General features: G+C 39.4%; 2 protein-coding genes across 2 annotated transcripts; one reads left to right on the top strand and one right to left on the bottom strand.

Annotated features, from left to right (window-relative positions):
- Nucleotides 1–576: 576 nt before the first annotated feature.
- Nucleotides 577–3,598, top strand: gpr75 (G protein-coupled receptor 75). The gene is made up of 2 exons (XM_032553717.1): nucleotides 577–1,116; nucleotides 1,384–3,598. Exon 2 carries the CDS (start codon nucleotides 1,490–1,492, stop codon nucleotides 3,131–3,133), a length of 1,644 nt encoding a protein of 547 aa, XP_032409608.1. The 5' UTR covers nucleotides 577–1,116; nucleotides 1,384–1,489; the 3' UTR covers nucleotides 3,134–3,598.
- Nucleotides 3,599–4,050: 452 nt separating this feature from the next.
- erlec1 (endoplasmic reticulum lectin 1) lies at nucleotides 4,051–9,945 on the bottom strand. Its single transcript, XM_032553718.1, has 14 exons — nucleotides 9,402–9,945; nucleotides 9,129–9,233; nucleotides 8,339–8,419; nucleotides 8,126–8,203; nucleotides 7,976–8,039; nucleotides 7,804–7,850; nucleotides 7,497–7,720; nucleotides 7,267–7,408; nucleotides 7,030–7,191; nucleotides 6,888–6,947; nucleotides 6,127–6,251; nucleotides 5,942–6,019; nucleotides 5,763–5,838; nucleotides 4,051–4,844 (listed from the first exon to the last, which is right to left on the bottom strand). Exons 1-14 carry the CDS (start codon nucleotides 9,582–9,584, stop codon nucleotides 4,773–4,775), a joined length of 1,497 nt encoding a protein of 498 aa, XP_032409609.1. The 5' UTR covers nucleotides 9,585–9,945; the 3' UTR covers nucleotides 4,051–4,772.
- Nucleotides 9,946–15,821: the final 5,876 nt, after the last annotated feature.

The raw sequence follows: 15,821 nt of genomic DNA, 5'->3' as shown, positions 1-15,821 counted from the left end.
CACATTTAATTAAAGTCGTTTATTATATTTTACAGTTGTAACAGGCCTCTGACTTTTCTGGCATCTGGGGATCTATTTGTTAATATTTCCAACTTACAATTTGAAAATTGTAAGTTCCTGGTGAGGATGGAAAGTATAATTTAAAGTTTGCAACGGCATAAGCTTATAGTACTTATAGTACTTTAGCATAATTGTTGAAATTTCTGGTTTACTAAAAATCTAATAAAAAATCAAGGCTGCAATTGTAACTACATTTGTAACCTTGATATGCCTCCATTTTTTCCTTCTACTCAACTTTCTGTTAATATTTCTGTACTTAGCATTGTGTTAACAGCTGCTTTCTTTATATAATTTATACCTTATTTTTTATTAGCAGTGAAACAGCACTATTTAAGTAAAACGATATTATTTAGTTTGCATAATATAGTAACAGAGACATAAATTATCTTTATGATGATGCTGTAATTTATAGCAATGCACGCGATGCCTTCCAATCATCACAAGAGCAGATTTATTAAATGTATGAAAGCCAAATATATCTGGCACTATGAAGCATTTGCGTCAACAGTAGAAATACATATTCTTGTCGTCTTCAAAATAGATAGGCTGCGGAGGGTGATCATTTTTCTTACATTTCAATAATAGTGACTACGTGCGTTTTTCCCCTTTAATAATATCCCCTCACTGGTTGTTCTTACCTTTTTGGATTTTGAGTAAGGAGTAGTTAGTTTTTAAGACGGACCTCTTGGATGCAGTGGTTATGCTCATGCCCAGACACGTAGACGGTGACTTCATACTCATTTTTCAACGCACGTCCAGCGGCTGTCGTGCCTGTGAGAGAATGGATTGATGCACCTATCGCTGAGAAAAACGAGTCTGCCGCCGACCATAAACGCTCTTGTTCTTTTTACTGAGATTTCTGCATTTGCTTCAGGAAACGTGTCTTTGCCAGCACGCTGCTGTACTGTGCATGAGTTGCTGCTGGTGCCGCTGCTGCTGAGGACATTTTTTTTTATTCTTTCTTCTTAGCAACGGTGCCACACTTACTGCTGTACTGCTTTAAAGGGAAGAAAAGCTGTAATCAGATGAGGATGACGGACCCGCGATCGATTACAGGTTATTCTCTTTGCAGATATTTTTTAAGCGATTAAACAAGGGATAATTGGCATCCATCAGGAAAACGGTGATGTGCATGTATTATTTGGATTACTGCAGACTGTGGAGGGTGTGGGGTTCTTAAATAGCTCATAATTGCTCAAAACCAGTCATGCATTATGATCTGTGGAACAAACAGCCTTTATGAACGCTTTATAATTCTAAAATGGGTTGTAAGGCAGCAACATATAGAAATAACTAATCGTTCTTTTGTATCTTTTTTTTAAGGAATAATGAAGGACTCAGATACTGAGATCATCATGTTCTCCTTTCATGTAGAGGAATATTTCTGAATCTGATGACAGTGGAATCCATGTAAGCGTCCAACAATACAATGAACAACACACTTTCACCATCAGACCTGGTGGATGTACCAAGACAACAGAGCTTCAATGGCACCGGAGGTATACAGACACCTTCAGGTTGGGCCGTGATCCACACTGCCACCTTGACCTTTTGCTCCCTGCTCCTCATCTTCATCTTTTTTATGGGCTCATATGGCAACCTTGTGGTGTTCCTGTCTTTTTTCGACCCGGCCTTTCGCAAGTTCCGCACCAACTTTGACTTTATGATCCTCAACCTGTCCTTCTGTGACCTGTTCATTTGCTGCGTGACGGCTCCCATGTTTGCACTGGTGCTATTTCTGGACGCCGGCGGAGCTGACGGTGTATCAAAGAGTTTCTGCTTCGCCTTCCACCTGACCAGTTCGGGGTTTATCATCATGTCCCTGGAGACGGTGGCAGTGATTGCCCTGCACAGACTTCGCATGGTTCTGGGGCAGCAGCCTAATCGCACCGCCTCGTTCCTCTGCACACTAGCCCTCACCGCTCTCCTGTGGACATCCAGCTTCACCATGGCTGCTCTCCTGACCATGCGAGCATACCCACGCAGAGATGGGCCTTGCTTGCCGCACTTTGGACTGGGAAGTGGAAAAGCCAGGGTTGTGCTGTATGTTTACCTGGCAGACTTTGCATTTTGCGTCGCTGTGGTGTCTGTGTCCTATCTCATGATTGCTAAGACACTAAGAAAAAATGCACAAGTAAGGAAATGTCCGATTATCAGTGTAGATGCCACATGCCCACCTCAGCCTGCACCTCTCATTGCAGCGGGCTTTGAGAACATGCAGTGTGCTGTTCAAGGCCCTCCTCTGTATCGCAACCAGACTTACAACAAACTGCAAAATGTACAGACACATGCATATGCAAACAGGATCAGCCAACCTATAGTCCCAGGAGCAGCCCAAGGAGCCACCTGCTGTCAGATAGTTTCTTCTGTCAACTTAGCCACGGCCAAAGACTCAAAGGCAGTTGTCACCTGCGTGGTTATTGTGTTCTCTGTCCTGCTTTGCTGCCTGCCAATGGGAGTTTCACTGGCACAGGACGTTTTGTCGCCAAAAAGCAACTTTACACATTACCAGTTTGAACTGTGTGGTTTTGTGCTCATTTTCCTCAAATCGGGCATCAACCCATTTGTGTACTCGCGCAATAGTGCAGGCCTTCGCCGCCGTGTGCTCTGCTGCATTCAGTGGGCCGCACTGGGTATTCTCTGTTGCAAGCAAAAGACTCGCCTCCATGCAATGGGGAAGGGCAGCCTGGAAGTCAATCACAATAAATCTTCCCATCATGAAACCAACTCAGCTTATGTGCTTTCGCCAAAGCCACCCAGGAGGCTAGTGGACCAGGCTTGTGGGCCCAGTCGCTCTAGAGATTGTGATAGTAGCCCAAGGGCCACAGGGGTGCGGAAACCTCGCCTCCCAAGCACTTCTACTCCAATGAATACCCGAATTGAGCCGTATTACAGCATTTACAACAGCAGTCCCTCAGCGGGACCCAGTTCCCCTACCAGCCTGCACCCTGTCAGCTCTCAGACATTTGCTTTTGTCAAGTCTTATGTAGCCATGCACTACCACACTCACCAAGATGCACTGCAAGACTTCGACAGCACCTCAGCACACCAGATTCCCATTCCTTCAGTTTGAAGGAATGGGAAACCACAGAACATTTTGGGCAGTTTCACTATGCCTTTAAGTCCAATGTGAATCTAAAGACAACATGGCTCTTTTAATGCATTGGAATCAGTAACTTTATTCTCCTCTGCAGCTTGTCAAAATTATAAGCGTTGCCCCTGACACAGTAAAGAAGAAACCACTTTATTAGGAAGTGTTGATCCTTTTTTTGTTTTGCTCTCACAGACGCAATTTCACAGAAATATTGTGCACGCATGTGCCGTTAACAACCCAGAAATCTAAAGGTTTTATTTAAATTACTGCCAAACACAGCAGCTAGTTGGACTGCTGCAATGCCAGGCTACCAAAATACCCTGCACAAGCCCACACAACTGTCAGTGGCATGTTTTTGCACCTTGATGAACTTTTCGCTTCTTAAGAAAATGTATTTGTGAACCTCAGACTATTTAACCCAATAAATGGTCAGCAAGCGCTTTGGATCTGTGGTATGATTTTTTTAAATACCCTTTTTATATAAATATGTCACTTATGATTCTAACCAGATTTTGAAAAGATGGCCCTGTACTTAATTCTGTGGATTTTTCAATACTTTCATAAGACAGTAATAACACGTTACACTGTTAATATATTTAACCACTAGACAGTGATGATTAAAAAAATCCTATCTGATGTGCCCCCAAAGATCACAAAAAAATAGTTTCATAAGTAAATATTACAATTCACAGAATACCAGCACCCTCTAGTGGTCTATTACTTGCCATGAGAACCAAAGTTTCCATAAATTAAGCCTGATGTGTGTTCTGATTTGGCATGTATTTCCTTCCTTTATAAAGCGTGATTGAGGATTGTAAAAATGAGCTACACAACTTTGATGCATTATCATTATTGAGTAATCTGTTTGTTAAGGTGATATAATGAAACTCAACCAATGAACTCCGATGTAATTTTATTTTCTGCAGCAAAAGCATTAGTTTATGCCCCTTCATACAGCAGCAATAAGATTCCCCAGTGTGCACTTTTTATAAAACCACAGAATATCCTTGAACCAATATACATTCTGTACATTCTTCAAATGTTTCATTCAAACTTTTGCTGCTTATGCACATCACACTCTCATGCATAATTTACACTCATTCTGTAAATTGGCAACACACTCACTCTTCCTGCTGCAAAGGGATCCCAAACGTCCAATTTTTTTATCTGCTAGCACAAATAACCAGTCAGTTTAAAATCTCACACAAACACACTCTGAAATGCACAGTAGAGAAAATAAAACCACCAATGTGAGCTGAGTTGATTCCCCTGAATGATTAAAAAAATCCCGTGACTCATCAAATCTTGTTTCCAATTAATCAACTCTGAAGAGAAGCATAGATATGGAGTTCAGACATTAAATCAGCTGCCCTTTGGTGAAGCATGAGCCCCTTTTCACTCATTAAAAGTCCGTTTAAGTCACATCACGGGCTGCGCGCCGCGTCTGCACTGGCCCAGGATTCCTGGGCAACATGGAGTCCAGCCTTACAATCAGGCTCAACCACAGTTTTGGCTTTTAGTACAACATCCAAAGTCTCTTCTTTCACCAAACAGGCCTCTGTTTAACAAAAGTCCTGTCATTCTCCATGCCTCAACACCGTCACTGGATATGTCCAGCTTAACTGGGGATGGACAGAAGTCCGTGCTCATCAGCTGTGTCGAGAATTCTGCATATGACGGGGGACTCAACCTAAGCAAGGGAGAAATAAAACAAATTAGATGTCAATCTGAGTGATGATGTAACTTAGCAAACTTGCACGTTAAAACTTGTACTCCATTTATTTATTTGTTTATAGAATATTTCCAACCATTTTTAGTGACCAAAAATGCGATATTCATAAACTGTAAAATCAGAACACTGGTTTTTATTGCAAGCTCTGAATAAAACTTTAGCTGGCATTTTTTTAAGTCCAGAAACTCCAGTCTCTCTTTTCTAGTTTATTTACTATTTAGTAATATATATCAATTGTTAGGGAACATCATACAGTGAATTTAAAAGTTACACTTAGCACCATAAAAAATAGTGTGTAATTGTCACTAACCTAGCAAATGCATTACATAGCCATCATTAATTGTGCTGAAAGAAAATTGCTTAATATTAACAGACAAATTAACAGCTTTTTGGAAATCTTAAGTCAAATCAAGGTATTTACATTTTCTGTTTTAGAAGTATTACCCACTAGTAACAATGCATTCTACATTTGCAGTTTATATATATTTTACTGTTTTCCTTTTTATCACACTATAAAGGATCTTTACACCCCAGCCTTGTGGTTTTATGACCAGAACTTTGGGAACTATTGCATTAAATCTCCATCGTTTCACAGATGCCTTTTAGATATTTCAGTCATTCTGCTCAGCCTTGAAACCTTTGAAGGAAACAAAAAGACAATTCCAACAAACCAGAGGATTAAGAATAATCCTGTTGACGGGAATCCTAATGACCCACATAACAACTAGGAGACTACCACAAACATGCTACATCACTTGTCATCAAGATAATAGCCAATCTACTTACTCACATTGTGTTTTGTTAAGGCCCACAAGTTACTGTCACTTATATAAAACACGTTACCAATTATGTTCTCAATATAGCAACCAAACCTACCCCAAGCACATATTGACAAGTCTGAGGTTCCATCATGTAGACAGTGACAGCATGGGGAGACTCAGATTCTTTACATCTGTCAGAGACAAATTATGAATTAATTCAAATATTAACATATTAAGTGACTTATGTTGATTTAAAGGAATGTTACTCGTTCCTCTTATAGATTACTGACTCACTTGAGCTTTACGACGACCTGCCTGGGCTTTCCTGTCAGATCACATAAATCCCCGTGTCCATAAAAGTGGGAAACTACCCTATGACGGTAGAGACGCAAAGAAAAGTGGGGGAAAAAGGAAAAAGGTTAACACTCAAATCAAAGTAATTTTAATTCTGGTTCTTAGAGGAAATCAAAATTGCCTACTTGACTTTCTGTGCCCCATCTTCTTTGAGCTGGTAGGATCGGGCAACGTTCTTCTTCGCCCACTCAACGTGCTCCTCTGCATTCCAATTCCCCACAACGACGATGTTCTTCCCTTGTTCTTTGTCCTGAAACACAGATTTAAAATACATCTGACAAAGAAAACTGACTTGAGAGGAGAAGAACCTTCAAATTTCTTGGAAAAAAAAAGGTTGACAAACTGACTGTTGAAACCTGTGAAATACAAATGCATTGATCAAGCTAATATTGATTTCCTGTTTTGTGATTTTGAAAAATGTTATTTTTTTGTCTTTCAAGGACAATAAGCCGGTGTACCCCACCTCTCGCCTCCATCAGCACCACTCCTGATCCCATGAGGGACAAGGGTGTAAAAAAATGGATGGATGGATGAAGGACGATAAGCCACACAAAAAAATTCTTAAAAGACAAAGTAGGTATTGGACCAGTTAACCACTGACAAATTTTTAACCCTGGCTGACTGATTGGTGCTTTCTTAGTCTAAATCCAGTTGATAAATTAAAGAATAAAACAATTGTGCCGTAATATATTCAGCCTTCCTGTTATTTGATTATACTTACGCTCACTCCGTGATTGAAAGAATCACAAATATGTCTCAAATGCTGTATAAAATCATTTGATTCTAATAAGCATCCCTGTGCTTTCTCTTACTTCTTTTTTAAACATGTCATTGATACTGAAGCTAGCTAACTTTGAGCCTTCAGTTTTAATTCAAGTCATCTTACCTCATGGTACTGATGGACATGTTTTCCATAACAGAATTCATATTTCCACCAGCCCACGCCCTGAAACACACATGAAGATGATCATGAATTACAGAGTAGTTTTAGAAATGATCTTTATGTGTTAAATGAAAACGCGCCTCACCCCTTGCAGACAATACAAGCCACTGAGAAACTCCTTGATCAACTGGTCGTCTGTCAAACGAGAGATGTGTGTCGTTCCCACTGTGACCTGAACTTGTCCTCCAACAGTCATGGGTTTGTGCGTAGAGGTGAAAGCTTCCTCTCTAACCGGTGACACTCCCTCCTGTGACACAGACAAAACTTGATTAAACTTTATAAACAGGGGGCGTTGTTTTTTACTTTTCGTTGATTTGCTCACCTCTCTGATGTCCGCATTGGTGCTGAAAGGTGGTTTAAGCAGCTCCTCTTGCTCTTTATCTAACTGTGTGAGCCTCTGGGGCTGCAGGGGGGAGCCCTCCATAGCCTGGCAGAAGATGGCATTCACTGGGGAGGACTTGAATCTAAGGAACATGCATTAAGTTAGGAAACGATTTCATTCCAGAGAAACACAACATGAAGTACTTCTAGAATAGTTCTTTAGAGTTCTACCTGTATTTTGGGTGTGTGCACAGCAGAGGTGTTAACACCACGACCTCATATTCACAGGTGGTGACCTCTGCGATGGACAGAATCTCATGTTTGGCTTCTGGATGGCAGACGTACAACACGGAGGTGGAGCGTGGCAGGTTCTGCTTCAACGTACACGGAGTCCCGTATCCCATTTTCACCGAGTAGTATGGAGTCAGCTGACCTTCGATGTTTTTGGTGGGCACCTAACCAGCAAATTTTAAATAAAATGGGAGTAACAGATGTGAACAAAATCTGTATGGCAATTTAGTTTCAGTATATTACTTACTTCTATTTGTGAAGCTGTTTTAGCATTTTCTCTCTCTTCATCTTGATCTAAAATTTAAAAAAAAGAAAAAAAAAAGGTCAGCCACAACTTGTACACAAGTCAAACATTAGTCTTAGCTCATTCCAGAAATCAAATAACAGAAATCGAGATGCAAAGTCACAATATACCCCACCTGTATCAGCTGACTGACTCTTCTGATCCATATTCCCCAGGTAATACTCCTGAACACTGATCTTCTGCGGAAGCACACATGATAATTTTAGGATCCATGTGCTGGCTTCTCATTCATGTCATCTGACCGTTGACCTCTCAACCCACTCACCTGACCCGTCTCCTTCTCTTCATGATACTGCCTGACATGCTTCCCGTGGCACACTTCATATGTCCAGTAAGACTCAATCTACAAGGTTGCATTAAAAATTGAGAGGCTTACAATTATCAAAGACTCCTCCTACCCAAGAAAAAAGATTTTCCATCATGGTCTGCTAACGTTGCATGAACTCTAACTGAAGACAGTTTCAATTTCATGTCTCACCCTGTAGGAGCAGCTGCTTCGTTTGAACAGCGGCTCCAGAAGCTCTCCTGGACTGGGACCACCATACCCCTTATCATCATCCTGAGACACCAAATTAGACAAGCAACACAACAACACTTTTAAGAGTAAGACATCAAATCATTAAAAGGTTTCTATGTTATATTGGTCGGAGCTACACAGATCTTCCATGCCTTAGTTTTATGCAATTTTAGCTGCAATTTTAGTATCTAACTTTCAACTTCGCTATTTCATCTATACTTGTCCTAATGTAAATAATTTAAATTGAATACTTGAAAATAAAACTTTCACTATGGTGGATCTGTAGATTTCAGCTTTTTTCATGCTTAGGCTTTTTAGATCTTTATCTTTCACTTTGTAAAAGTTGTTTCTTTTTATTACTTTCTGTTTTTGTCATGTTTAAAATTTTCTGTACTTTCTTGCTTCTGTACAATGCGCTGGGAATATAGAGTTTTTCTATTGATGAGTTGCTTTTCTCCTCAGTTACAACAGACAACTCACAGTACGTAGTGGAAGAATAAGTATTAGTATTACTTAACGTGTGTGTGATCAAATAAATGACAGAATTGTTATCAGGCTGGTTTGGTGGACATAATGAAAAACTATATGCTTTTAAAGGTGTCTTAAGATCAGTAAAAGGTTAAATGTTTTATGCCACATGGGTGGTTCATTAATTTATCTATTGAAGTAAGGAAGCGTTTCTAAAGATCATTAAATATAAAAAGATGAAGGTTTTACTCCCTGAAGTTGAACCAAACAATGTATTGCTCACCTCTTCCCCATTTGCCAGTGAAGGCAACAAACATTTGTACTTCTCCTTTTCAGTTGTTGTCATGATGACGAAGTCATCTTCACTGTAAGGAGCACCTGAAGTTGGCTGCAAAACGGGGGTGAAAAAAAGAATCACAATAACGTTTGGGATACAAAAAGAGGACCTTAACGTAGTAGTTTAGGCTTACTTCCAACCTAAACTAGTAACGTTCGTGTGTGATCAGGTTCTTACAGTTTTAAAAACATTGTGCTTTAAAGCAAGTAGGAAGCCTACCAGTCTGAATTCAGCACCCGGCCAGGTTATTTTAAAAGGAATCTCATCAGTAAATGAGGGATACCCCCCTCTGTTTGCAGAGACGTCGCTGCAGACCCCCAATAGTCCTCCAAAAAGGACCAACATCAGCCCAGCAATCATCTCTCCTGCCCGGCTGCTTAGTTCCTGCAGCCCCCTGCGCATGTTCGTTGAAAGCCTCTTTACCTACCAGTCGCTGCTGGATAAATCACTTAAAAGATACTTCAGTTTGGCACACGTAAGGAATGACAACGGGAGGCGGATGTCAACACTACGCCAAACACAGGAAGTGACCTGTATGGCTGCCACGTCGTTTTCCGTCTTTGAGTTTAGCACAGTAACAACACTGCCCTCTGGTGGCAAAAAAAAGAGCTTAAAGAGGTCTTGTGCGAAATTCTGTTACCCTGTGAAAATCTGTTCCCCCTGTGTCGGGAGCGCGCATTGCAGCCAGAGAGGCGGATCTGACGGATCTGACCATCTTCACGGCTCTTCTGATCGATTTCTCAGTAAAATAACTCATATAATCATGTCAAGGTTGTAACATTCAGTTTAATCGCGAGCTGTTGTTTTAAAAAAGAAGCAATAACAAAATTGTAAAATGAATAAATAAACGAGGTCTTCTTACGCCGTTTTGTGTTGTTATTTTAAACGCCAAGAGAATCGGTCTTTTTCCAACTTTTGTCACTTAAGTCTGACAAATAAAAGTAGGTCATCAAACACAGTTTTCCAACACGTAGTGTGTATTTATAATGTTTCATTGCTGATATAAGAGGATGGAAGCTGGCTGACAGCAGGGCACAAAAATTAAGACTTCCTGAAAAGATGTAGACTTTCTGGTAAATCCCGTTCTAATGTAAAATATGACAGATTACTGGATTAAGGAAATTTATAGTATACTGCATGCTATCACACATAAAATGTTTTGAGAATTTGGAAACAGTTGCTCTTTATTTCCCAAAGTTATGGGGGGAAGAGAGGAGAGAATCGATATTTCAGCTGCCTGAAATTATTTGCCAAAAGTTAAAGGAGGGGAACCAAATACTTTAGCCACCTGATATAATCCGTTCCCACTCTATAACATGGGAATAAATTGGCGGCAGAGCGGGAACCTTGGGGATGTGTCCCATCCTGGCTGACCTCCTGAGAAATCAATCAGAAGAGCCGTGAAAATGGTCAGATCCGTCAGATCTGCCTCTCTGGCTGCAATGCGCGCTCCCGACACAGGGGGAACAGAGTTTCACAGGGTAACAGAATTTCGCACAAGACCTGAAGTTAAAGTGCACTCATTGGATCGTATTTATAAAACAAATACAAATAATATTAAATAATCATGTTTTATATGTACACAGCTGTACTTTACACATTGTGTACTTTTATACGTACAGTATAAATAAAGTTTTTCGGAAGAGAGTCAAAAGCAAGCTTTTCGGGGCTTAATAAACGAGAAAACTTACAGATGCACAAAGGTTCGCGTGATTTGAAGACTTCACGGTGTCATATTTTAATGACAGTTTTAAAATGTAATTTATAAATGGAAAAAGAAAAGAGCTCAATAGCTGAGCTCTGCCTCCTATTGGAAAGATCTCGAAATACACTTCCTAATCTGAATTCAGAGAGCAAAGGGTGAGTTTAAGAACATGTCAAGCTGCCGCAGAACTGAATTTTGACTTACAAGAAGGTATTATCTTAAGTTCTTCTATTTTCCACCAAGTTTGTTGATTGATTGCAGTGTTGTCATGCATTCTCTCCCTCCATACCACTATGGTGGCCGCTACCATACCCAACACACGGAGACAATTAAATCGCCTCCAGTTCTAAAACTGTTAGACCTTTAAAAATGTGGGGTTGTCTTTATGCTGGCTGCAAACATGCTCTCAGAAGTGGTGAAAACGGTGTGTACAATTTGAAAAAAAACCCCATCTTTTGACCAGATGGTGGCGCTGTTGATGCAAGGATGTGAATCAAGAGAGCCAGGAGGAAAGAAAAAAAAAAGATTACAGCAAAAATTCTGAAACAAAGAGAGAAAGGACTTAGAAAAGAGTGGGACACGGAGGTAAGAAGACATGTAAGAGGACATTTAACATGATCATTCATCCTTTGCTAAAACTCAGAATTGCATTACAATACATTCATGCAATGTTCATAGATAGATAGATAGATAGATAGATAGATAGATAGATAGATAGATAGATAGATAGATAGATAGATAGATAGATAGATAGATAGATAGATAGATAGATTGATTGATTTCTGCATTGGAACTAATTAATTTGAGAGGAGCATTCTCATTTATTTCACTAATATCCACAGGGTGTGCTTGATTTGCATACCTTCCATACGCCCTCACCTAATGCATAATTGATACGACTGTCATCTCCCCAACCATAATAACATCATTCCAAAGGGAGCAGTGAGAAATGAATCTTGGCATTTGAACATCTCGAGCCAAGATTAAGATATCTCCGGGGCTGTCACCTAAAAATATACATAGAATAGTCAGACATCAAATCAATACTGTTTGCTTTTTTGCATGATTTTCTTAATAACATGCAGTATCGATCAGAGTGAAGCGTCTCTCTACCTGTTGCACTGATTTCCCTTGTCAAAAATGATTTATTTCAGCTTTTTCTGATTGAGACTTCATGCAGCTGTTTTGTGGAATTCATTATGTTAATAAGTAATACTGAAAATTTTGAACTATATCTACATTACATCCTGTATTTTTCCTAACTTTGTTTTCACACATTTCTACAGCAATTGCAAGACTAGATGTCTTCTTTTGTTTCTTAAAGGCATTTCATTTGTATACATGGTTGTCAACCTTTTTATAAAAAAAAGAAAAGAAAATGTGTTGTGCATTTGTATTAAGCCCTCTTTACAGCATCACGAAGACCAAGAAACACACCAGAGAGACGAGGGTTTTTAAAGCAGGTTTAGGTTCTAAAACAATATTTTTAGCTTTGAACATCTCATAGCGCACTGTTCATTTTACTGTCCGTCAACATGAAGAGAAGGGCACAATTACAAAACTATCAGGATATGTCCATCCAGCTGAAGTGACAGTGAGGCATGGATCACATTTATCAGAGATGCTGTCAAGAGGCTCAAGGTATCTCTGGAAGAACTGCAAATATTTAAGGATCTGGTGGGGCAGCTAATCAGAACTTTTGCCCTTCACAAATTTTGACTAATATCCAAAACAACATCCAGCAGAAAACTGACACTGCACATCACTCTGAATGCAGCATTGTTAAATCTAAATATTTTTTTATGACTGAGTTTTAGGTTTTATACATAATACACTAGTGTGGATACAATGACCATGACATTCCTGAGTGCCACAAAAAATGTAATTAAGTTTATGATCGTGTCAATGTAAATGTGTTTGTAAATGTACACCAGGCTTCTATAAGAGTACTAAAGTTGTTGTTCTTTTGATGAAACATTTTCATCCCTTTCTTTCACAAACTAAAAATCTTCTTCTCAGTTCTCCATCAAAGCAGTCTGTTCCCCATGACCTCTCTCAAAGGTGCCTGTAGAAGGTTCTTCACATACATTTTTGCATTGTCTGAGGCGTAAAGCTGTTTTAGCAAGCCTTAGAATGTCAAGTATGAATAAAAAAAAAGCCCCCAGAAGTGTCCTTTTGTTCTTTGCGAACCAACAGAAAGCGGGTTAACTACTTGAAAATGCATCATAAGCTATGTGTGTAATCTGGAAGAACTCAGAGACTCAGGAGACTTTGAGAGTGAAAGTCATTTAGTGTCTCTTCACAGTGTGATATTGAATGGTAAAAACAGTCCCAGATGAAGACTCTTGATGATGCAAACTGAGGATATTTGTTTAACATCTTGAAATCAGCAATTATATGATGCACAAGCAGCTGAAAGACTCAGTCATTTTATAAATTATGAAATCAAAATTCAGGTTGCAGATTAACTGTCATTCCTCAATAATCCACATGTGTAATTACACAAAAAATCTGCTGTCTCTGTTTAGCTCAGCGTCAAATAGAAGTAAAACATTAAAGTTGTAGCATGAATCACATTTGACTCTGCTACTGAGTAATTGGTGCAAAGAAACCACACATAATTTGTCATCATTTGAATGCATTCAAAAGATATCATTTGCATGTATTTTTAATGACAGATGTGTTTTTCTGACTGAAATGTGTGAAATATATTGTTTTTTTAATTTTATGAATTCATTGTCTACCACATAGCTAACCACCAAAGCATCACATAACTGAACGAAACAAAGCAAAAGGTTACTGATTTAGTGAAAAAAACATTTAATCAAACATGATATATGAAGAAGTTCAATGGGTTGCAAAGTATTGTACAAGATACAACTTTCTGTTCGATGACACTCTCCAGCTTATTGTGGGGTATCCCCAGGTGTTCCCCTGCCAGAAGGAATTAATACTTCTGAGTTGACCCTAAGGACTCTTCAAAGTAGGGCATTCCCAGAAATCATCATTCAAAAGTCATCCTGTTGATATGCCTGAATCACCTCAAATGACTCCTTTCAGTCCAGAGGAGCGGCTGCTTTACTCCGGGCTTCTCCCAAATCACCAAATGACTGAGGTTGAATTCTTACTGTGCATTACACTATATGCATTTACAATACATTCTCATTATGTTTGATTTTTAAATGGTAATGGTTTGAAAAGGCAGATGTGGTCATTGCTTTCTTTCCACTTTTATAGTAGATTTAATGAGCCAAACATGATTTGTTTGCATATTTTTATACATTTTTTTAGACATAGATGCACATCACTTTCAGCGTTACGTAGTTTATTCATGGCGATTCCAAAAAAAGCCAATCTTGCATCTTCTCCATGACTTCAAGTTATGCAAGGTTTTCTCAATGGCTTCCCAAATCCTTCCAAATAATTCTTTGTGTTTTTCCTCCCTTCTTGAAAATGAAAACAAAGAAACCACGTCTTTTATTTTTACTCGTCTTGCACAGCATCTGCAATGCTGTTTTCAGTTCATTCTCATTTTAAAGCATTCCTTTACTTACTTTAACCTTCCAAAGTTTTGACAAACTTTTTCCTCACTGTTGGTTTGCCCGGGGCGGTTCATACAGTAATTGTAAACTTTCAGCAAACAATGTATGGTGTTAACAGTCAAATGAAAAAGACATGCTGAAATTATATTGGCAGTTTGGCATCATGCTGCCTCTTCTCCAAATGGCACGAGAACTCTGACCTTTTCATAATCTTAGCGCTGTCATGAGATGACCTTTATGCACAGCATCACATCGTCGATGCATGAACCTTTAGACAAGCTATGATTGGCCTTTAAAAAAAAAAATCAAACTACTGTTTACGCAACACATAAAAAGAGAAAAGTGAAACCGCAATTTTATTTTTGCTTTAAAGTCACAAAATATTCAACAGGAAATGTTACTCATTAAGAATTTACCTCACTTACCTTAGTATTGGATTAATTGACAACATTTTGTGGATTTAGTTTTGAGTCATGTCAGCAAGAAAAGAATGATTCATAGAAAATTTCCTCCCTGCCTAGTCACAGACTGACTCTCTAAAGAATAGACGAAAACTCAATTCAGCCGCCTACATTAAATCTGTTAGCGTTTTCTTTTTTAGGACTTTCTCACACTTTTTTGTGGTGAGAAACTTAGTGGATCAATAAAGTTCTGGTCTACTTATTGGGTTGTGGGTGTAACCTGAGGGATTGGCAGGAGGAGGAAGAGGGGGTGGAGAAAGGCCAGGTTAGCTTCCCTGGTGGAGAGGAAGGTTAGTCTGTTGGCCTGATGGCTTGTTCACTCTGCAGATGTCACCTGGTCATTATCCTGAGGCAACCATCTGCCAGTTGGTCCTGCAGGACCCGGCCGCTCCGTCTTCTGGGCCCCGTATGACAGGCAGGATGTGTGCTGCTTTCTCTTCTGCTTTGACCTGATACTCCTCCAGCCTCCGGTGTCCAAAAAAGGACCAGGTCGGTCAGGGGCAGAGGGAAGACAGAAGACACATGTGGAGAAACACTCTGCCTCAACAATGAAGAAGAAAAAAAAAACTGGACAGCATTAATGGTGCAACAGCAGTTTTTACTTGGACTCCCCTCTTAGTTGACTGATTGGCTTCTCACCCTTAGTGCTGCTGGGATGCTGAGATTTTGTGTGCTGCCAACTTCAGTATCACCAACCAGGCCCACAGATTTAACTTGTTATCTCATCAGTGCTTGAATTCATATTGTGTCTGCTTACAATTGTTCGCTAATATGAACCATTTATACAAAAAGGTGTTTATTATTCACAAAACAACAGTTAACAGACAGTAAATAATCCTTTGGTGGGTAATAAGTAGGTATAATGATCATGCCCTTCTCCAAGGTGTCAGATTAGATTATTATTTTGGTGCTTTTAGATGGCTACCTATTA

The sequence above is a fragment of the Xiphophorus hellerii genome, chromosome 22 (genome assembly GCF_003331165.1).
Source record: "Xiphophorus hellerii strain 12219 chromosome 22, Xiphophorus_hellerii-4.1, whole genome shotgun sequence".
In the NCBI taxonomy this organism is placed as follows: domain Eukaryota; kingdom Metazoa; phylum Chordata; class Actinopteri; order Cyprinodontiformes; family Poeciliidae; genus Xiphophorus; species Xiphophorus hellerii.
This window is presented reverse-complemented; position numbering and strand designations above follow the sequence as displayed.

Excerpts from the sequence above, each read along its gene's own strand:
- gpr75 (XM_032553717.1), top strand. The coding sequence starts at position 1,490 with ATGAACAACACACTTTCACCATCAGACCTGGTGGATGTACCAAGACAA.
- erlec1 (XM_032553718.1), bottom strand. The coding sequence starts at position 9,584 with ATGCGCAGGGGGCTGCAGGAACTAAGCAGCCGGGCAGGAGAGATGATT. Across the intron at positions 8,204-8,338 it reads GAAGCAGCTGCTCCTACAGG|ATTGAGTCTTACTGGACATA; the intron begins GTGAGACATGAA and ends GCAACCTTGTAG. Across the intron at positions 6,020-6,126 it reads GATGGGGCACAGAAAGTCAA|GGTAGTTTCCCACTTTTATG; the intron begins GTAGGCAATTTT and ends CTACCGTCATAG.